We start from the raw sequence: 23,802 nt of genomic DNA, 5'->3' as shown, positions 1-23,802 counted from the left end.
CCCTCCGTTAATGTTAATAAACATCCCTGCCCTTTTTGTTGTTGTTAAATACGTAAAAGAACATCGTTAGCAACTCAAATTTAGATCTTAGTTTACTGTATTTTCTTAAAACAATTTCCCTTGTGGCCCCGAGTTTAACAGAAACCTAAGAACACATGGTACTACATGAAATTAATTCTACAATGACTGACTTATAAGGACCAATTAATTCTTAGTTAGCACCAGGAAATCATTTAACCTGTAGTTTCAAATGAGGCAATTGCTGAGTCTGCATTTCAGAGGGTTATCCTTCACAACCCTTACTTTCTCATGCCTTGGACCTTCTGGTTCAGCCATTAGTTCACTGTGAAACTGGGTATAAATCATTCAAGATCCTGAGCTTTAATTTCTTCAAACAGAAAATAGTTGTGTTATAGACATCGCACAGTTCTGTTAAATATTATTAAATACATGCTATTTCTTTAGATAAACTGCTAGTATTACTCTTACTGGATGAGACCCTTGCTCTTCCGTTCTCTAAAGCTCAGCCTTCAGCAACATCTAAATTTGTATTTTCTTCTCTCCTATTTCTTGTCTTCTCTCCTTTCTCTTGGATTAGATGTTTTCAGTGTGCCTATATGTTTATGTCTAAGTAGTCTCAAATCATTTTAGCAAGTGTCATTGGGGTTAAACCAATCAATCGCCCAATCAGTGAAATTCATTAAAGGTACATTGAGATCTTCCGGTCAGGGATCCTACAGAGAGAAAGAAACTACCATTATGAATCTGGTGTGGTGCTAACGTAATGCACAAAGAATGATAAAAGTCCAGATTTTTGACAGAGGAAAACATCTCTTATGGACGTATGTGTGTGTGTGTGTGTGTGTGTGTGTGTGTGTGTGTGAGTAGTTGACACAATAAAAAATTATAGCACATTATGTAAATGCATATTTAGGTCCTTTAAAATGTGCATTATTTACTTGAGAGTCAATAAAGGCTTTTCTCAAGTGGTTACAGTTTATTGCAGTGCATCCGTCTGTATCCATGTTGATGTTAATACAATTTTGTGTATTAAAAGGCACTACAAAATTGGCTGCTTCTGGGGTCTAATACTCTTAGTACCCTAGGCCAGGAGCAGCAGAGAGTGTCAGAAACACTCTGCTCTGGGTGGATCTCACTACCGGTTTAAACTTTAACCAGAGGCCAGACTTATTTAAAACAACTGCTAGGCTTTTCACAAACAATCCGAGTAAGAAGGAAGGAAATTTGATCAGGTTTTCTTTGGCCAGAATAGCACTGCCTACACATTCTGAACAAAGTAGCCACAATTCAAAAAAACAGGGAGCCAGAATTTTCCAAAGGGTGTAGAGCTCAGTTATTTATTACAAAATGATCATATTACTAGATACTTATAAAAGAGAAAGCAGGTCAGACAGGTTGGTTTACTTGTTTGTACTCCATTCCCCTCCCCTCACCCCGCTTCTTTAAAAGATTTTCTTGGTTTTAGTTTGAAAGAGAAAAAGCTAAACATTTGACACTATATATGTAAGTTAAAGATGCTTTCTCCTTTATTTTTTTTTTAATGTTTATTTATTTTAGAGAGAGAGACAGAACGTGAGCAGGGGACATGTTATTTTTGAGAGAGAGACAGAACGTGAGACACAGAATCCGAAGCAGACTCCAGGCACTGAGCTGTCAGCGTAGAGCCCAACGTGGGGCTTGAATCCACGAACTGCGAGATCATGACCTGAGCTGAAGTCGGATGCCTAACAGACTGAGCCACCCAGGTGCCCCAAGATAATTTCTTCTTTAAAGCAGATTTAGAACTGGAGATGGAGAAGGTCAAGGTCATTACTAGGTTATTATGTATGTTGAGAGACTTTTTTGATCCAAGTGACTCTTGGTCTATGAGTCCTCCATAGCGGGAAGGCCTTATAGACACATATTCTAGCTCAAAATAAGATGACGTCAGGGAGGCATAGCCAGGTAAGTTTGGAAACCTGTATTTCATTCTTTTTATAAATCTTGAGGAAACAAAAAAAAGAGAAGGAAGTAATCCCTCCTCACCATTTTTAGTTTTGCCCAAACTCATAGAACCTTCCCACATTTTTCTTCCAACCAAAATTTTATGGGTGAAATATGTTCTTGTATTTAACCTGACACAGGATTAATTGCTTTACTCCTCGTCCACAAACTGTCACAGATTCTCACAGATTGGACAGGGACTTGGATTCTTTTCACGCTAGCATTGGCTTTCGAGACTCCAAAGAAAAGCTATCAAGAGAGCAGCGCAAACAATAAAACCTAATCCCCCTTCAGGTGTGTGCTTTTAAGACCGTGTTACACGCGGCCTTCTTCCCTCACAGAAGGAATGATCACTCCCAGGCCTTGGCATTTGTAAAACTTCACAGTCTTACCATTAATCAACACTGAGTCAGTGGCAACAGGTGAGAGTCCAAACTGTTTCTGTGTTAGCACCATTACCAGAAAAAGCCACTCATCTCTCTTCAGTAGTAAGATGTTCTTTACACAAAAATAACCATTTCCATCAAGCAATGGGTGGCATTAAGAACTCCTGACTACTCATGTTTAAGAAGTAAAGGTTTTAATAAGGCAGAACTTTAAAAGAGGAAAGTGGAAGAAAAAAAAATACTGCATTAAAGAAAAAAAAAAAAGCCTTCCACAAAGGCAAATGGAATTTGAATTATTTGGGTTGTCAACTACTATGTACTTGGCTTCCTCAGAAATTCAAAACCACAGTGTATAACACCACTGTAGCCTGCCCTAAAGCTGAGAAATCTATCTTAATGGTCCATAGCTGTAATTTATAAATCATGCATGATCAGACCTGCCACTTATGAAAGCCCAGGAGTTTGGAGTTATGGGATTTATTTTAACGGAGACGCAAGGAAAGGGGAATTAGCAATGGTTTTCAAACCATTAGGAGGTGGAGCCTTTTCTAAATCATAAACCTTTAAGTTGAGGCAAGCCAAGGTTTTCAAAACACACAGTACATACCTTTAACGTCGCCGAGATGCATGTGAAAGACCTGGGGGTCATATGAGAGAAACATGACCTTGCATGATGATGGGGAAAGCACCAGTATTTTTATATTGCTGCTACCAGAGTAAACTTGATTCTATGCTACATTTCTAAGATGATTGGTGTATTCTGTTCCATTTTAATTAAGGGGATCTTCAGGTTGGAGACCAAATTCTAACGTCTTCTGCAAAAGCAGACAGAAAGGGGGGCGGGGGGAACAGGTGAGGTTCTTTTAAAATTATTATGTAGATCAATTTTAGCTACTTAAAGACTCTTCTTGCTCTGAGGCCCTGGCTGATAACCTCGGCCAGGGGTGGGCACACGTTTTTTGTAAAGGCCGGAGAGTGAAGGGGTTAGTCCTCGTCGGCTGAATGGTCTCTGTTGCAATTACTCAATTCGGCAGCTATGCTTCCAAAGCGGCCACAGATATTACATAAACAGATGAGTGTGGCCGTGTGCCAATTACATTTTTATTTTCAAAAACAGGCCGAAGACTCGATTTAACTTGTGGGCCCCAGTTTGCTGGTCCCTGGTGTAGACCCACATAATTCCTGTTCACTCTCCAAACACTTGCCATGTTCTGCTCATGGGTTGAGCACCTGACAATCACTTTCATCTCTTCCCCATCAAACCCTGTTCTTGTCCTGATCAGCCTTTCGGCTGAAGCCTCACCTTTTGGAAGCTTTCAAAGTAATCAGCTTGCCTTCTGTATTTCTACTAACTACCCATCGCCACTCTTCTTTTCTATGCTGGGAGCTTGTACCTTTTGACCACCTATACCCACTCCTCCCATCCCCCACTGTAGCTCTTTGCTATCTCTCTTCACCATTATTTAACCTGCTTTGGTCTGTGCTAGTTTCCCACACCTGTGTGCGTATAATTTCAAGTTAAACATATGAGTAAAAAAAAAAAAAAAGGGAAAGGTATAATATGAGGACCATGGGCTTTAGAGCCAGATAGGTATAGATTCAAATTCTAGATCTTCCACTTAAACCAGTTATGCCTTAAGTTTCTGAGCTTCTCTATGACTCAGTATTGCCATCTGTATAATGGGGCTAATAATATCTCATAGATTTGTTGTTGGGATCAAATGAGACAAAGTATATAAGGCACAGGGTGTAGTTCTTGACCATGTGGGTAAGTGATCAATCAATAGCTTCTTTTATTGGTTATACTATCATAGGGATGGAGATGAGGATGGGAGATGTATAAATTGAAATTTGTTCCCATTTTCTAAGACCTGTTTGGATCACAGAATACACAAGGGGGAAAGAAAAGTAAGAATAAGACCTACCTTCTGTGTACCTGTCTCTTGGACAAATAAATACATAAATATTGATGAAAGAGTATGTACTATCAGGGTGGACATGACATAAGCATCTTGAAAAGAAATCTCTAGACGACAAAATGCAAAACAAAACAACAGTAGCAACAACTTTGGTCTAACAGTCATAGATACCATAGATACAATGACCTATGAAGACTCTTTTTGACCGAATATGCTTTGAACCTGTACCTTTGCTTAGATATCAAACTTTCGACACTTACCCTAGAAACTTACAACTATGGGGCTATCTCCCTCTAGACTCTATTTTTCATTTACATCTACAATCCGTGAGTGTCCATACTGAACTCCCCTTTACCACGTAGACCCCTGCTATCCAAGCACACTTCAGAGCTAACCAGAGTCTACCCATGTCTTCCTCCTGGCCTCCCCAAACCCGAATACAATAGAAATTTCTATCATTCCCTTGAAAGGGCCACCATGTCGGTTTTGGGGAATTGCTTATTGGAGATCTAATACATGTTAAATCTAAAAAAAAAAGTTTTTAAAGAAGATCTAGAGTACTTTTAAGAAAAATTTTTTATTATTATTTTTTTTTTGAAAAATTTCTAACTAGATTAAGGGACTTTTGTTTCTGCCACTACTTGGCTTATGAATATAGGCAACTTCTGGGCACTTGGGTGGCTCAGTCAGTTAAGCATCTGACGTCAGCTTAGGTCATGATCTTGCAGTTTGTGGGTTCAAGCCCCACATTGGGTTCTGTGCTAACAGCTCAGAGTCTGGAGCCTGCTTTGTATTCTGTGTCTCCTTCTCTCTCTGCCCCTTCCCTGCTCATGCTCTGTCTCTCTCTCTCAAAAATAAATAAACATTAAAATTAAAAATAAATTTTAATAAATGTAGGCAACTTCTTTCTCTTCCAGTTCTTTCCTCTGCAAAATGAAGAGTTTGAACCCAATTGCTGAGGCTCACCTAGCTTTACATTCCAGTGGAATCTCGTCTCTGGAATTACACACAAATACTGAGTACAACTGGTCCCTAGTGAGAACACTGAAATCTAAAACATCTGAAACAAGGGAGCACATGCCCTTTGAAAGAAATTATTTTTCAAATGTTTCTGAGATATCAAGGTATAGAGTATTTCTGGACTCAGTCTCTAAGACACCCTGACTTTGGGAAGGCTGTAATATTTAGAGCTTTAAGACCTCTGAGTGTGTTTGTTCAAGCTCTGTATGATAGCGCCCCAGCCTTTGGATCCTGACCACCTTCTCTCTAACACGTGATATTTGTGCACTATTTGCCTAGGCTGCCATGATGGCTAAGGTGAGATGTGTTCAAACACCACACAACAGTGATGATTACTGGAAATATGAAGAGGGACTGTTGAGTGAGCAGAGTTGAAAAGAATCCTATTCCATGAAGGGAACGTGAGCTTTTTAAAAAAAAAATTTTTTTTTAACGTTTATTCATCTTTGAGAGACAGAGAGAGACAGAGCATGAGTGGGGAAGGGTCAGAGAAAGAGGGAGACACAGAATTCAAAGCAGGCTCCAGGCTCTGAGCCATCAGCACAGAGCCTGACGTGGGGCTCGAACTCACAAACTGCGAGATCATGACCTGAGCCGAAGTCGGAGGCTCAACTGACTGAGCCACCCAGGTGCCCCAGGAATGTGAGCTTCTACATAATATGTAAGCAATCCTACAAAATGAGAGATGAGGAATAAGAAACATGGCAAAACCCTGGAGAAAAAAGCAACCCCACAGAATGGACAAGCATGGAGGTTAATGGAAATAGGCAGGGAGTCCTCTAACAACCGGCTGGACATGCACTGGAATTACAAACTGCAGTCCTGCAAAGGAGAATTTCCCAAGTAAAATCTGCAGGGGTGCTCCAGCCTCTTGGAGGATTACCAAGGGATGGGGCCTGGGTGGTCTGCAAGTGGTCTGCCGACATGGGGGGGAAAAAAGGCAAAAAAACAAGCAAATAAACAACAACAAAAGCCACGATAAACACAAAAGTGTGGGCTGATTTGCGGCATCTCCCTCACCGAACTGTCAGGTTTACATCGGAGTTTAAGCCCCTATTTCTGGGAGATATGTTACTTTCAAAGTGTCCTCCTGAATGCCAAGTATCTTCCTGAATACTCCCCGGAGGACTGAAGGGTTTATTCCTACTGTGGTAGACTGCACACACACAGGGAGGAAGTGTGAGAAGAGTCAGTCCCGTGTCTGAAGTCAGGGGTTCACGTTTTGATCCCTGGTTGGGTACCAACCAGCTCTGTGTCAGCCTCCTGGCTTCTTTTACTGCAAGATGGAGACTGTATGGCATGTGTGGGTTTTACAGCTCAACCACCCTGGGCTTGAAATCACCACTCCCTTTCCTAATCTGGGGAAAATTACTGAACATTTCTGAGCCCACCTTTCTTTATCTATAAATTGGATAAAATAGCACAGAAGAAAAGATCTGAGACTAGAATTAATTCTAGTACATAGTGGGGCTCACTCACTTAAAAAGTATGTGTTGAGGGGCGCCTGGGTGGCTTGGTTGGTTAAGCATCCAACTTCGGCTCAGGTCATGATCTCACGGCCCATGAGTTCGAGCCCCGAGTCGGGCTCTGTGCTGACAGCTCAGAGCCTGGAGCCTGTTTCAGATTCTGTGTCTCCCTCTCTCTCTGCCCCTCCCCTGTTCATGCTCTGTCTCTCTCTGTCTCAAAAATAAATACATGTTAAAAAAAAATTAAAAAAAAAAAGTATGTGTTGAGAATCAGCTCTGTGCTAGATAGTGTATTAGACTGTGGGTTATTCATTCTTCTTAGCATTGTTTGTTTTTTTTTTTAGAATAAATTAGGATACGTGAGAAATAATCAGGAACATACAATGCAATGTGGCAACATGAGATAACTGGGAATCAAGAGTTGAACTGTTTTCAACTGTTTTCATGGACCCGGAGTTTCATGGCATGGGCTAATAGTCACTTTCTAGGACCTGACCTTACCTGCGCTCTGCAAGTCCTAACTGCAGGAGTAAGTCACTTTGGCTGGTGAGAAAGTCTGGAAACAGAGCTCTTATGGTTTTTATTTGGGGGGAGGGGATACCTATCCTTCCCTCAGCCTCAGTCTATGTATTTAGAGTGGCCTTAACCCTACCCCCTGGCTCCACAGGTAAGCGTGCAACTCAGGCTACGCCAATAAGAACCCCTTTATCTTTTAAACATAAGGACTGTTCCAAAAGTGACCCAAGCGAATGACCCAAACCGGGACAATCAGAGCCATAAGCATCCAGGAGTAGAACCTTTCCTAGATCTATTGTGAAAAGGCTGTTCTCTTTCCCTTGGGATTGTTAAATTGGTGAGAATTAAGCCTGGAGCTGCTCACATCATTAATGCCACAGTCCGAAGAGATTCAGCCTAAGAATGAAGTTCACACAGAAGACAGCAGAGCTGAGGGGAGAGAACAACATACAGATTTCTGAAGGTATCACCTGAGCTTCTGGATCCAGCTCTACCTGAAGCCAAAAACCCCTAGACTTTTTGGTTACAGGCACCACCAGTCCGTGATTTTCTTTCAGAGCAGTAGAGGGATGGTTAAGGAAGTTGGATGTGTTTCTCTCACTGACAAGAATATTTCACGTGAAAGAGTCTATATTAACATATCTTCAAAGCCATTCATTACAGGGTATGCAGTAATTCTGCAACTTTTCATGGTGTTCGGGAACTTGGATTTGGGAAGATCTGGAGATATCCCTCAGGGATGCCAAGGTTTTCTAAATTCATATTGCATGCCAATAGAAGGGACCCCCACAAATACTTTACATACCTGTGCTATATTATCACTTTCTTGAATTCCCCTCTCATTAATCTCATCACACTAATAGTAATCTGTTTCATATCTGTCTGTTTTATTAGACTGCAGGCACAGGACTTGTCTGGTTTGCTCATCAGGGCCTAGCACACTGCTTGGTGGATGGGAAGTGCTCAATAATTATATGCTGAGTTGATTCCTATCAACAACAGACTCTTGCGAACAAAAACGGTGCTTAACTTTAGCAAGAGCCATGCCTGAATGAAGACATGCCAAAGTGAAGTCTCTACCATGGCTGAAGGGCTACCCATCCCGGGAGGGAGCTATTTATTGCCCCACTGGGGAGATTCCCCTGTTCTCCCAGTGTGACAGGGTAACCAGGCTGGTGGACTTCCCTGGGACCACATCTCCTGGTCTGAGCACATGAGGCTCCTCCCGGAGAGGACCCATAAGAGCAGGTAGAAGACAACTGGGGAGGAGGAGTGGGGAATGAAGGAAGTAAGGACCCTCTCAAGAGAACCACATTCAAAGTGAGGATAAAAGACATCCCAGAGGTGGTGAACATTTCGTGACATCCTTGTGACAGTACCCAGCACTTTCCATATGTCATTTCACTTCTTCCTCCTCCTCCTCCTCATGCTTTAAAGTTCTGTACGGGTGGGAAAACAAAAGGCAGGCAGAAGACAGGTGACTAGTTCAAGCACACGTGGATCCCAAGTGGCCAGCCAGGATCCGAATTCTATTCTGGCCGACTCTACGGCCCATGCACTTTTCACTGCACTCCGCTGCTCCCATTTGAATTATTTTTTGGAGGTCAACCGGTTTATTTCCTTTCAGCAGTGTTTGTTCTCGGGTCCCTTATTATTGTATTGCAACCTGGCAACTCTGATGTTGCTCACGGGTGTTTTGCACATAAGAAAAAGGAAGCGTTTGATGGGGGGGAAAAGGCAACCGCCATTTAAAATGAAGAAATGGCACATGTCAAATGTAAATTTACTGTGGAAATATACATTTTAAAAACCATTCTATACGCGTGATTAAGTACACTAATTTCAACACTACAAAGGGTGCAGCATGAAATAGGTGATCTCTGTGATACTGCAACCACATTAATAGGGCCGTACATTCCCATTCCAAATATCAGTGCTCACCCCCCTTTGCCTACATGGATGATAAGCTGATACTACATAAACATTGTTAAAGCCACAGTTCCATGCTACAGTAATTCACTTAACTTTAACATGATTTATGGTTCTGTCAATAGGGGAGGTTGAAAACCGTGCACGGAAGCTTCAATGTGAGCTTCATATTTAAAACAGCAATTGTGTGCGTGTGTGCGTGGGTGTGTGTGTGACAGAAGAAAACATTCCATATAAAGAGGAGATACGAGTCCAATATTGACTTTGTTACTCTATTCCAAAAAAAAGGAAAATAAAGGAGTCCAAAACATAGAATCAACGTTACATTAAGCTACACCAAGAAGAAAGAACTGATAGGGATTCAGCTGATTACGTGATTTATAGTTCAAGCGATACCAGGAAGTCTTATCAATGAGAGGATTTCAAAGCAACCTTGCTCAGAACCACTGCCTTCACCATGTGTGCACATGTGGGTCTATGGTGGGGGTGGGGGTGCGGGTGGGGGGAGGTAGAGAGGGAGGGAAAGACGGAGAGAGCGATGGAGACAGGTGGAGAGAAAGGGGCAAACAATCCCAAGGGAGGGCAGCTTCACGATGAGTTTAAATCTAGGCCCACGTGGTTAATCACCCTACTTTTCTCTCTGGCACTCCACCTGGGGGCCTTTTGCCTCTTTAAGAGATTAAGGAGTCAACTGGTCTTTCTCCTGTAACCTGTCCTCCTTGGGACCACATATTAGCAGGATTCCCCTACAGAAGAGCTCTCTTTAGAAGTTTGCTGCCGGGATGACAAATTAACCCAGCAGGGTGTCCCACACATCTATCTCGGTACAAATTATTAGTGTAATAGAGCTTTTAGTTATGCATTTATCTAGTAATTATTGAATGGCGACACAGAACCAAGCTGAGCAGCCATGGCCTTTTATGAGGTTCGCTCGGTGGGTGGCCTTACAGTTAATTTAGGATAGTTTTCCACTAAGCAGTTCACTTGCAGACAAATTAGCTAAACAGCCTTCTCCTTTAAATATTTTCCATGTCATAGTGAAACTCTTTACAATACAATAAAGGTACAGTTTTAATTACACGCTTCCTGACTTTTGTTTAGTTGTAGTTTTAAAACATTTGCTGGCACTGTTTTTTCCTTCGGCTGGGCAGTAATAGCTGGTTGTAAGTATCTGGCTAATGAATTTAATAATTTCCTGAACTGGGACTTAAAGGGCCTTCACTAAAAAGCTGCTTTTCCTCCTTACCTTCCAGATCCTTCAAATCCCACCGGCAGTGTTTCCCACTGGGCTGGACACCAGCACTTGAGCTTAACCTTGACCAGTGTTCACAAGCCCTCTTACTTGTCTTTCAGTGCACTTCAGAGGTAGTGTTCTTGGGCCCATGATGCCTCCATTTGAAAATCAATTCTGGCAATTCCTATTGTACAGTGACAATGTAATGTCTTCTCAAATGGCATACTCCACTAATAAATAAACACCTTGCATCTGTTGGCAGATTATTTCAGCACCTTGTTAGCAACAGGTACTTAATTGCTTCTCGTTTCCCTGAGATGATTCAATTGCACTAAACCAGGAGAGGCAAATTAGATTCAGGTCCTTTGAAAGGAGCACCGTTCTACAACTAAGTTAAAAGCTTTCCTAAGAGGCAAAGAAGTTTGCAGACCACTTAGGTACTGGGGGGGGGGGGGGGGCGGGGAAGGGGCTATGCCAAGGGACAGGTCCCACGGTTATGGTGGTGATAAAGGGGGTATGTCTTCTTGTGGGTCCTTTACTTGAACAAAGAGAAACTGTAACCTTACAGCAGATAATCATTTTGAGCTCAGTATTCCTCTTAATGCTCATCAAGTAGAAGCTCTGCATGAAGACAAAGCAAATATATATTGAGCATTTATTCACTACGCAATGCATCTCCCTAAATGCTACCAAATACATGCTCTTGAATATTCTATTATTATTACACATGGGGGATGGAAAGGACTCCCTGTTATTCCCAAACTTTCTGTGTGCCTTCAATCAAATCCATGCAATCACTCATTTATTCAACAAATATTTGTTGAGTGTCTTCCTTATGCCAGGCACGAGGCTGAGGGACACAGATAGGAAGAATAAAGCCATAGTTCCTGCTCTAATGGGCCCTGCCATCTAGTGATAAGTGTTGCCTTCATATTTTACCTCTCCTTCCTTCCTCCTCTATTATTGTCTATGGATCTACACTCCTCCAACCTTTCCTGGTGACCTCAGCTTCCTGGAAGGTGATCTGAATTCTCATAATTCTCTGCAGTATGTTTTTCTTGGCCACACTGGGAGATATTGTTAACTGCAGACCCTCAGACATTTCATCACTGAGAGCAGGATCCCTGCTTGAATCATGAGGATCATGGACTTAGAGAGGTTTATAGAGCATATATGCTTCTGCCTACCTCTCCAAACCGAAACTGGCATGACTTTGAAAGCCGCACGATAAATCTTTGGTTTATATGGCTATTGTTTTAGCACATCTTATGTATATTTTCGGTACTAGGGAAATTTTTTAAATGTTTATTTATTTTGAGAGGGAGAGAGAGAGAGCAAGAGAGTGCACAAGTAGGGGAGAAGCAGAGGGAGAGGGGGACAGAGGATACCAAGAGGCTCTGTGCCGACAGCAGAGAGCCCGATGTGGGGCTCGAACCCACAAACCGTGAGGTCATGATCTGAGCCGAAGTCAGGCATTTAACCAACTGAGACACTCAGGCACCCCAGGACAATTTTACTTCTAAACTGCCTTCATTGTATATGTTTTTTGACTCCTAAAGAAGTGGGCAGTTTAGTCTCATGCTCACATCGTGTATGTCTTTAATTCCTCAGTACTTAGTTGTATAAAAGCATGACTTGTTTGCTGTTGCTTTGGTTGGTGTGCTTGCAATTAGAAGGTACCCTGCTGGAGAACGGGGGCTAAGTCTTATGCCTGTCTGGACTCTCACAGTGCCAAATGCCACAGAGGTCTCTGTCAGGATGCCCTTGTCCCCGACAACACCTGTGCTTCCCTTGTCACAGTAATACAACTGCTAGCTTTCTTGTCCCGTCATCCACCGAGAGGTCAGCACTCTCCAGCCAGAGTCCAAGCTGCTCGTGTTCACTCTATTCAGCAACTGGTAGAGCCCCTTGTATACACTGTTAAGTGCTTGATAAATATTTGTGGAAAAAAATTAATGGGTCCCCAGACAGTAATGGGAGTCTGCAAGTCGATTTTAATACTGAAAAAGTCACACTGTAGAGCTAGTCAGGGAATACGGTGGAGTGAAACAGGGCCAGACGCTTGAGAGGGCTACTTGTAAATGTTTCTCCAGATGAGGACAATGTCTGAAGGATCTCTTTTGCGTCTATGCTGCAAGATGGCACAGTTGAAGAGGATTTCGTGCAGTCCTCACGTTTTCATAGGAATTAGCACATCTTCAGGCATGAGCTGAAGAGGTATGCCTGAGTGACTCAGCTTACCTCAAGTGCTCAAGTTGAGATACCCTAAGACACCTCTAATGAAATCAGATATGGTCTCTAGATTTTGAACTTCTTCAACTTGACCACTCCTTTTTTTTTTTAAACAGTATGTGTATGCTTGGCAAAAAAAAAAAAAAAAAAAATCTAATAAAGTTGCTTGTTACTGTTAAAACAACAAAAAAAAAAGTCACACTGACCTCAAAAATTGTTTTTTGAAGTGATTTGCATCTAACAGAAATCCTACATTACCAGTAGCAAGGATTTGTGGGCTAATAAAAAAAGGTCACATGATATGTTTATGGCTGTTATTAAAAAACTCAGTGTGATAACATGGGTTATGTCATGCTTATCAAAAGATCTAAATGGCTATGTTATGTCTTACTAATAAAAAATGTGAAAACAAATTAATTGTTTAAATAAATGCAGTTTATTTCTCCCAGTGGGTAGAAAAAGGCAGCACCTACAGATACAGTGGTAAAGGCACTGAGTTGGAGACTTGATTTCTATTCTTGGCTGAGATCTCTCTCATCTGCAAGAGTAATGTGGAATAGTTACTAACTGCTAACTAGCAGAGTTAGCTACTTATAAAGCCCCCTTTTATACAGAGTGGCAATATGTTCAGCTTAAAAATATATATATGTATTTCCCAGCCTCCCTTGCAGCTAGAGGTGATCTTGTGGAATACATAGTTCTGGCCATGAGGTCACAGCATGAGGATGGACACAACTGACTACAGCAAGGCTAAAAGAAGAAATCTCAATCCTTGGACTCAAACGGTCCTGAGTCACATACTTGTTTTTATATGAGAAAAAATATGACCTGTTTGGTGAGATTTTCTGTTACTTGCAGTCAAACGCATTCTTAGCTGATACAGGAAATGAATCAGACCAGATTTCCAGGGCACTCTTCTGAAAGTCTGTGGTTCTAGGGGAAGCTCCGTAAGTGCTTACTCGCTAATTACTTTCAACCTCTGCCTTGAGATGTGGACAGTGCCTGCCCCTCCCCATTTCTAAATTCCCTAGAGCACAGAGCTGTTTTACTTAGTGTAAAGCATTCAATTAAATGAAATACTTAAATTAAGTATCGTTCATTAGCTTGTTTTTGAAAATAGCAAAGATTTTAGGCAGACACCTAAAGACAAACTTTCAAGGAACTCTAAAATATTACTGCTCCAAATTTAAAGGACAAATTTACAACTGTTTAAAAAGCAAAGGGAAGACTTGTTTAAAAAGCAAAGGTTTTTTTTTCGATTATCATAAATCAAACTGTCGTGATTAAATACTTTGTTATGGCTGAAATTTTGAGTGCTGGCAAAAGAAAGTTTTTGAAAGCCCAATCATTCAGCTTAAAGTACACAATAATTGTAATAATATACAATGACATGTAGATGCTTTTATGGAAACTTAATGTCTTCTCCACTCCCCAGGGTATTCCAAAATGCTTTAACCCCTTTACCTAATTTTAACTACATAGGTGGCCAAGTATTCTTCCCATGATACAGATGGCCAAACTGAGACCACAAGGTTAAATGATTTATCAAAGCCACAAAGAAAGCCAATATTAGAGAGGGGATTTGTTTAAACAAACAAACCCACACACACATATTTCTACCTTCATGATGTACATAGGGAAGTGATTGGACTAGCATAAAATACGAAAAACCATAGTTTCCATGTCAAAGTTTTACTCATATAATCTTATAAAGGTTTTCTTCCCCATCGTGGACATTCCTTATATACATATTTTTAATTTTTTTAAACATTTATTTATTATTGATAGAGAGACACAGAGCATGAGCAGGGGAGGGACTGAGAGATGGAGAGACACAGAATCTGAAGCAGGCTCCAGGCTCTGAGCTGTTAGCACAGAGCCCGACGCGGGGCTCGAACTAACAAACCTCGAGATCATGACCTGAGATGAAGTCGGATGCTTAACCGACTGATGCGCCCCCGTGGACATTCCTTATAAAGAAGCCCTGCATAAACTATTAGCCATTTATCACCCTTAGTTCTTGTGAAGCAATGGGATCTTGTCAGTGTGGGGGAGGGGATGATGTCTTTTGTGTACATTTATGTGCAATCTGATACTTTTTATTTATTCAACCAATATTTGAGCATAATATCCATTGCATGAGACACAATGAAGGCAATAAAAAGTGTAAGTTATAGATCCTCCCTTTCAAAGGTTTCATTCTACGAGAACGACAAGGCATGTACATTAATAACAAAGCAAGGCACCAGTGGAGGAAATCTGTAGACATGAAAGGCTATGGGACTTCACAGAGCGTGAGGGGATGGCAGCCTGTGTGGAGCTAAGGGTTTTCATGTAAAAATTGTACTTGCACCGGTCTTGGGATGGGCAAAATGTTGATAGGTGAAAGCAAGAGGGACGACACGAAAATGTTCAAAGCCTGGGTGAAAATGGGTGATTGAACTGTTTGTATGACTTGAGTACACGCTCTATTTCCAGGTACTGGGCAAACAACTGCAAACACATGATTTCATTTGCTCCCGAGACAACATGATTCTCTTGAGGCAGAGATTACGATCTCCAATTTATAGAGGAGGAACCTATGACTCAGAGAAGTAAAGCACTGTACCAGGTTGACACGGTTGGTAGAAGTGGTGGAGACAGGATTCAGACACTGGTCCGTTTGACCCCCACGCCTTTATGCTTACCCACTATACAATGCTGCCTCCCTCACGGCCCTATTTTTCTGCACTTGCTTTGAACTTTCAAAGAGAGGTTTCCTTTGTAACAACTGGCCACCAAATTTCCAAATGTGGCTTATATCTGTAGTCAAAAATAGGGCCACTGTTTTTTAAGCACGGTGACCTTGCTTTGCTGTTGCTCTGTTAAAAATATCACCTCTGGCCTGAGCACTGAGATATGTCACACAGTTATTGTTTATGAACTGGGGTTTGTCTAGTCAAGGTATTTTAAGACATTTTTAAAGAAGGCAGCAGAATCCTTGCAATCTGAGTCCTACCCAGAGGTGAATACACCATGTGATTCTGAGCAAGGGTGCAGTAAACAACCCCACCCCCTTCCCCCATCCCTGTGCTCTAGGACCCTTTCTCTTCTTCCAGGCCCTTTGAAGTTCTACTGTCTGTCTGGATTCTCTATAATGATTTACTGATTTGGGTTATGGCAACTCTTTACAATAAAAGGAACATGTGAGGTTGAAGTCTCCTTTATGTACACGTCACATTTATTCCACGCTGGCTCGTTCGGTCAGACTCTCTCTTTCAGTTTGGGCTCATCTTCCTAAAATATCAACTTTTAATCCTGTGATCCCATTCCAAGCATTAGCTTTCCAACTGGTTCAGAGAAGAATAAAGGACAATATGGCACCTGCAGCAAATATTTCTCAGACAGCCAGACGCTCAATGCCAACCCTAAAAAATATCTTAGCCCCCAAATGTCTCGTGTTAGCCCATCTCCACTCAGATTCTTGCCACGACAACACCACTAAAGAGTTTCATCTACGTTATTCCAATTCCCTTTACCAGACCACTAAGGGGGGGGGGCAGGGTGCAATAAGAATGGGTACCTGAGTAGATTTTCCAGAAAGGAGAACCGAGGATACTGGGAACCATCTTGAATTCTGGTGAAAACAAAGAATCTTTGGTATTTCATAATTCTTAAACTAGGTGTCTCTTTTCCTCATAAACACTGCTCACGCTATGAATATAAGATCAAAGCTCATTGTTCTGAAGGCTAGGGAGGTCCACTCTGGTTCAACCCAGCATGGGCTGTTTCAGCAAATATGTTTAAGTATGTAGCATGAAGAAGCTCCCAATCTTGGCACTCACAGGTAAACAGTAGAATTGTTTTAATAATTGTAGAACTACAGCTTTAAGGCAAGACACATAGAAGGCACTCAATATTTACTGGATAAATGGTAATATATGCACATCGCTTTATGCTCCTCAAAGAGTCTCTACAAATACTGTCTTATCGTGTTTCTACATAAGCATAGGCGGCTGGGAGGAAAAGTTCTTTCAACAATAGTATTGGCCCATTTTACTGGTGAGGACATTAAAAAATCCACAAGATAAGTGGAAAGGCAAAGAGGCACCTTACCCAGCTATCCTGATTGCTGCCATATTATTCTTCCCAATCCTTATTACTTTGCTACACCATGAATCTTTCCTCTGCTTGGAATGCCTTCCATTCACATAAGCAACTTTTTAAGATTTGACTTCAATGCTATCTATATTTTGAAATCTCTTTATTAGGTAAAAAGCGGTAATAGCACGTTCCACATTATCTTCTGAATGCTTATTTCCTTGTATCTCTCTCTGCCCTAGACTGTATGCTCTATGAGGACAGGAACCACTGAACTCCCATGACAGGGACTCAGGGAACTGTTGTTGAATGAATGAATGAAACTCCATAGTCCCCTGCTCTGAGTTCCTGCAGAAATTTCTACTTTTAACATTCATTTAGCATTTAGAATGACCATAAAAAAGATAAGAAACATCACATGCCTTATCTCCATGAGACCAAAAACCTTCTGACTAAAAGGACTTCATATCTTTTATTTTCCACCACAGTTGAGATGCTTAATGACTATGAGGATAATATCATAATACTACCCCCATTTAAACAGACTCATTTTGGGACTGTATAATCCAACTCAGATGCAAGGTTTTCAAGTCAGAAAAAAATACGTATGTTGCCTTTCTAATTATAATACACACACACACACATACACACACACACGCATGCACACCACACAATTGAAAATAATAAGAAATCTTGAGAAAATTCTACCAAGATCACATGTTTAAAGATGGAGCATGTACGTTTTCATAATTGTAAATATAGTAATTGCTTCACAAAATAGTCCAAATACTTGTTTTCTTCAATGTGATTTCTGCACGTGTGCCCTGGCCGGCCCTCTCAACTTCCATACTTCCCTGAGATGCACCCAGAGTATTCATAAAGGGATTCAGATTTGTGGGTCTCACTTTGAGATTAATGCAAGAAATATCAGTTTCCCCAGGTGTATGTTAAGGTAGACAAGAGACCGTAACTTTCTAGGCTGTTTTATAACACCAGCTGGTAGATCACAGACCTACCTAAATGATGATCTGGTGGAAGAAAGTAAACGTGGTTACAGTTATTCATACTCCTACTGTGGGGAGTTTCATAAACAAACTAATAAATATTTTCATCTTGCAATAAGATCGAGTTAAGTGATTTGCTGACATTCTCTTGAGGTTTAAAGCTTGTCTTTAATGCGAAATACAAATCATATTTCTTGTGGACACATTTTAATAATAAACTTAAAAGCACACGGGACAAAAATAATGAAAACATTGCAATGAAAACCAGACAAACTATCTACCACTTCAAAAGGAGTGAGTGAAGACTGCTCGTCAACACCGTGATGCAAACAATCTCAATGCAAAATGCCACATATTGAAATCAGGTTTCAAGGAAAGGGAATCAGCAGGGATGAGAGAATGAAAAACAGCTTATTACATGCAAACAGGTAACTAACTACAGGAAAATACACTCACCTAACCCACCCCCCCCCACACACACCCCCCACACACCCACACACACACCCACACCCACACCCACACACACACTTCTTTTGTACAACCTGTAGGACAGATTTGATTTTGGTTCGATTCCAATTACCTCCCACCTCTCTGCAATATCCCTCCGGTAATGAGAGGTTTTGGTCCCTTTTTGGCCTTAGGTACGGATCAAGGCTTTGGTGCCAAAGCTGCTCCCAAGGATGAGAAATTGGAACACTCACTGCCCTCAGGAGCATTCTGGGAGAGGCCTCCTTGTCTCTCACTTTGCTACCCTTGCTCCCGAGGCCATGATCTAAGCGCGACCAAGGGAGCCCGTGGAGCAGCTCACCTCTGGGTCCTGTAATGACAGGTCGGTGATGCTGTGTGAATGCCGTTCCCAGGGAGGAGGTCTGCGAAGGGGAGGGGCTGCTGAAACCAGACTTCTCCGACTTCTTCAGTGTGGTTGGAGATGGCATTCCTGGCAAGAAGGATGGAGTGATAAGCACACTTTAATTCATGGCACGACAGCTTGTACAACCTAAAAGATAAAACTGAAAGAATTAAAAAAAGAAATCCACCTGTGAGCGCAAAATTTGTTCTGAATTGCTTTGAATTTGTCATGGGAACAAAACAGGTGACAAAATGGTTCCCTGATAAATCCGACTATAACTGATTTCAACTTATTTTACTAAATCGCTGTCCATTTTGGCATTATTGATCTTTCTAATTACAGAGGGCCACTTTCCAGTGTTGCTTGAGAGTTTTTATATGCCTGTGGCTCCTGGGACCCTTGAGGAAGAAGGCTCTCGAAGGCACATGAAGACCTCATCTGCAGTCACTTCATCTTGCCAGGTACCTTCCTTAAGCACCAAGGCCCTTTCTCCACATTTTAAATAATTCAGCTATTTTAACACTAAAAAAAAAAAAAAAAAACCCTCAACAACGGCAACTCAGTTAGTTGTTCATCTGATGAATCATTTATAGTAGAAAAAAGAAAGAAAAGATATAAGTAAAAACTCCTTAAATGCCTCCTAACGATTGAAACTGGTTAAATAAATATGATAGAACCCAAGGAAATAATACTGTAAAAGAATGACATGGAAAGATAATTAATGACATGGAATAAAGACATGGAAAGCAATAAAATAGGATGTTGTGCTATGATGCCATTTAAAAATATATTTCTATGTACAGAGAAAGAGCTGGAAGGAAATACACATAAACTCTAACAGTAGTTCTCTCTGTGTGTTGTATCTGGGTGATTTTCATTGCCTCTTTTTGCTTACTTGTTTTTTCTGTGATGAACGTATATTACACTTTTATGTTAAGAAAATACAATAAAAACTTGCTTTTAAAAATAGTAGTTTTACTATAGTTTCTGAGGTTTTCATAACATTTCCAGCATAGAAAATGCTTCGGGAAGAAAATAATGGGAAAATAGTCTCTTGTAATTACTGAGTTTGTAATGTTCTCGGCAACCATGCTGACATACACAACTGGAGGCATCTATCAGTTTGGTAGGGTGCCAATTAAAACAATGAAAACTTGGATATAAAAATAAAGGAAATGACTTCTCGTCTCCACATCACAGGACAAATTTGGGCTCTCTTAAATTTGCAGCTCAAAACTGGTCTGTACTCGCGTCAAAAGAATCAGATCTCCTTTACTTACGTATGTCTATATGTGTTGTATTCTATGACCAGAGAATTATTGGGTGAGCTGGAAAAATAGGATATAAAAGTAATAATGATATTAGCATGTACCTGTTATTGAGTAGTTACTGACTACAATGCACTGTGCCAAGCACTTTGTAGGTATAGATCTGTTCCAAAACTTAGTTCGGCCTGTATATAAATGTGTCCTTGTTATTTCCGATCACAGATTTCCTTAATAAGGTTCTACCACACAAGTTCCGAGTGTGACTACAGATTCTATAAGGATGGAGACCATGTCTGTTTTGCCCCTTCCGTTTTCAGGATATTCAACAGAGGGTCTAGGACACAGCAAGTGGCCTGAAAAGATATTTACACTACTTGTAACGGTTGCAGCTTTATCTGTGGCTTTACTCATTGATGTGTGGGGGCCTAGTAAAACTAGGGAGTGTGACCCCAAGAAAGAAAGAAATTGCAAGTTGGTGAGCATATTTGTGTGGTGCAATGTAAAGACAGTATGAAGTGGTGTGTGATTTCACACCAACTTGTGTGTGAAACAAGTTCACCAATCTAGAGCTTCACACCACCAATCTAGATCCCATCCATTCCAGATCAGTATCTATGTGATTTGAATGAAAAAGTGGGTCACGAAGCAACTTTAGCTATGTTTCTTTGCTCTTTGAATCAGTAACCAAAATCACACCATACCAATATCTTAACATCATTATGATGGGTTCAGGTTTTGGATCAACATTCATGCCAAGTAACCTAGCCTAAGGTATAATCACATAATTACATTAGAAAGGAGATTTCAAATTAAAAAATTAAAGGGAAGAAATACAAAGTTACCCAAATGTCAACAAACTTCTCAATTCATTTAAGCCTCTCCTGTGCAAAACACATTTTTAGGCTGTCAACCAGTCCACTGATTTAAAATCAGTCAAATGCCTGAATTATGTGTCACGAAACAGAAAGAGAAGAGAAAATGAAAATGTCAAAACTTTTAAGACGGCAGGATTTTTTTCAGACAATGGAATCACTGATGAAATGCAGTATCTGAACTAACCTTACATAAGAAAGCAAATGGTTGGACTCAAGGAAAAGTTATCATTTCTTTGAAAAGTTCACGTGTCCCATCCCATGCCATTCTAAATACTGCAGAAATATTGACTTAAATCCACCATGTACATTTAGTCTTTTAAAAAGGGGAATGAATATAGGTAAAATTTAGAGAATAACAAGCATAAAGAATGATTAAGTTGGTAAATGGACTCAAAAACAGCAAAATTGGAATCTTTTTTGAAAGAGTTAAAGAGAAAAGAAATACTGTCTGCACGCAAGAAGAAGCCGAACTATGTATAATCTTCTAAATTTATCGCAGTCAAGTAATATGATCCCTAAGGCTGTCATGAATCTCAAAATTACTTTGTGTTTTCAATTTTTAAAGACTTGTATCGAGCACATTTCCTTATTATATACTTTAATATTTTCTCCATATGCATAATGTATGTTTTGGTTAATTTGCTTCGTATACTCAATTGACAGGATAAAATTTCAAAATGGTAGTAAACTACTTTATGTTAAAAGTGAGAGAACATTAATCCTGACTTATATTTTCGAAATCAAGTTTAGTTTCTGTCCCATAGATTAAAAATAAGCTTCTTGTTAGAATTTCTTTTACCAATTAGCTATGCACAATTGTTATGCAATTACTGTAAGGATTAATGACTGACTGGCTTTTTCTTAATAAATCAAAACTTTAATTTCAATGTATTTTTTAGAAGTATCAGATTTTTTTCAGAATGCAAGCTGGTGCGGCCACTCTGGAAAAAAGTATGGAGGTTCCTCAAAACACTAAAATTAGAACTACCCTATGACTTAGCAATTGCACTACTAGGCATTTATCCAAGGGATACAGGTGTGCTGTTTCAAAGGGGCACATGCACCCCCATGTTTATAGCAGCACTATCAACAATAGCCAAAGTATGGAAAGAGCCCAAATGTCCATTGATGGATGAATGGATAAAGAAGATGTGATATATATATATATATATACACACACACACACACACACACACACACACACACACACACACACATATACACAATGGAGTATTACACAGCAATCAAAAACAATGAAATCTTGCCATTTGCAACTACGTGGATGGAACTGGAGGGTATGATGCTAAGTGAAATTAGTCAGAGAAAGACAAATATCGTATGACTTTACTCATATGAGGACTTTAAGAGACAAAACAGATGAACATAAGGGAAGGGAAACAAACATAATACAAAAACAGGGAGGGGGATAAAACAGAAGAGACTCATAAATATGGAGAACAAACTGAGGGTTACTGGAGGGGGGGTGGGAGGGGGGATGGGCTAAATGGGTAAGGGGCACTAAGGAATCTAATCCTGAAATCATTGTTGCACTATATGCTAACTAATTTGGATGCAAATTTTAAAAAAATAATAAATTTTTAAAAATAATTTAAAAAATCTAAAAAAAAGAAGTATCAGATTTGTTTTGTTTCATATTAAATATAATTTATTGTCAAATTGGTTTCCATACAACACCCAGTGCTCATCCCAACAAGTGCCCTCCTCAATGTCCATCATTCACTTTCCCCTGTCCCTCACCCCCCATCAACTCTCAGTTTGTTTTCAGTATTTAAGAGTCTCTTATGGTTTGCCTCCCTCACTCTCAGATTTTTTAAAAAGGATTATAAAATAATATTGCCCTTTCCTGGAACAAACAAAATATTATTTCAAAGTTCTTTTCAATATGTAAAATAAAGAAGTTTATAGAACAAGAAGCAGAAATTGAGCAGAATGGTGTGTTTAAATGGAACATTTTCTCCTATGGATTGCCATAAAAACCCCAATGGTGGTAAAGAAAATAGAAGATGGATTTCAAGAAGCATTTTGGCTTGTCATTGGTTCACTATTCATCAGACTTTCCAGATTTCTCTCACTTTGCCATTTTCCTAAGCTACCTGAGTCATTTCAGTGTCCAGAGGACACAGGCAAACATGAAATTCTAGTCATTCAGTGACTCTGATCCTTGAAGGCAGTGAGAAGCCCAACAAGAAAACTTTGAAAGTACAGGCCAAAAACAGTACCTGCAAAGATTCCATTACAGTCATCACTAATATTTGTGGTGGTCAGAATTCTAAGATGGCCCCATGGCTCTTGGCCCCTGGGGTACATACTAATGTAATCTCCAGTTGAATGTGGGCAGTACCTGTGAATATGATGGATGCTATTCTTGTGATCAGGTTGTTGTATTGCAAAGGTAAAGGGACTTTTGCAGATGTAATTATGGTCCCTAATCAGGTGACTTTGAATTAAGTAAAGGATTATTATTCTGGGTGGGCCTGACCTAATCAGGTAAACCCTGTAACAGAGGGACTAGAATAGAGGTCAGAGAGGTTCTCCTGCTGGCTTTGAAGAAGTAAGCTGCCACCAGGGGAAAGAGCCTGTGAGGGGGCCACATGGCAAGGAACTGCAGGGACCTCTAGATGCTAAGCAAGGCCCCTGGCTGATAGCCAGCTCTAAGAAAGGTGGAATCTTAGTCGTAAAGCTGTAAGGAACTAAATTCTCCCAATAATCATGATAGTTTGCAAGATAACTCAGATCTCCAGAAAGGAATGTAGTCTGGATGAAATGTTGATTGCAGCCATGTGACACCCTGAGATGAGGGACAACCTAAGCCGTGCCCAGACTCTTGACCCATGGAAGCTGTCAGGTAATAAATGTGTTTTTTTTAAACTGTATTTGTGGTAATTTGTTATACAGCAATAGCAAACTAAGATGATATTCAAATATGAGACTATGGTCCATGCTAGAAATGTGTGCATTAAAGATGCTGACTATGCACTAATTACTCTCTAGAATTCCA

General features: G+C 40.4%; 1 protein-coding gene across 9 annotated transcripts in view; it reads right to left on the bottom strand.

Annotated features, from left to right (window-relative positions):
• NFIA (nuclear factor I A) overlaps positions 1-23,802 on the bottom strand; it is a 376,336-nt gene that overhangs the window by 61,985 nt on the left and 290,549 nt on the right. For 6 of the 9 annotated variants that reach the window (XM_019837122.3, XM_045035930.1, XM_045035932.1 and 3 more), the window contains exons 7-8: positions 18,599-18,727; positions 16,269-16,322 (exon numbers count right to left, since the gene is read on the bottom strand). In XM_019837122.3, the coding sequence (XP_019692681.1) occupies positions 16,269-16,322; positions 18,599-18,727 (183 nt within the window). The remainder of the gene's footprint in view (positions 1-16,268; positions 16,323-18,598; positions 18,728-23,802) is intronic. The other 3 variants (XM_045035933.1, XM_003990147.6, XM_003990146.6) reach the window with 1 other exon arrangement.

This window comes from Felis catus, chromosome C1, assembly GCF_018350175.1.
Source record: "Felis catus isolate Fca126 chromosome C1, F.catus_Fca126_mat1.0, whole genome shotgun sequence".
In the NCBI taxonomy this organism is placed as follows: domain Eukaryota; kingdom Metazoa; phylum Chordata; class Mammalia; order Carnivora; family Felidae; genus Felis; species Felis catus.
This window is presented reverse-complemented; position numbering and strand designations above follow the sequence as displayed.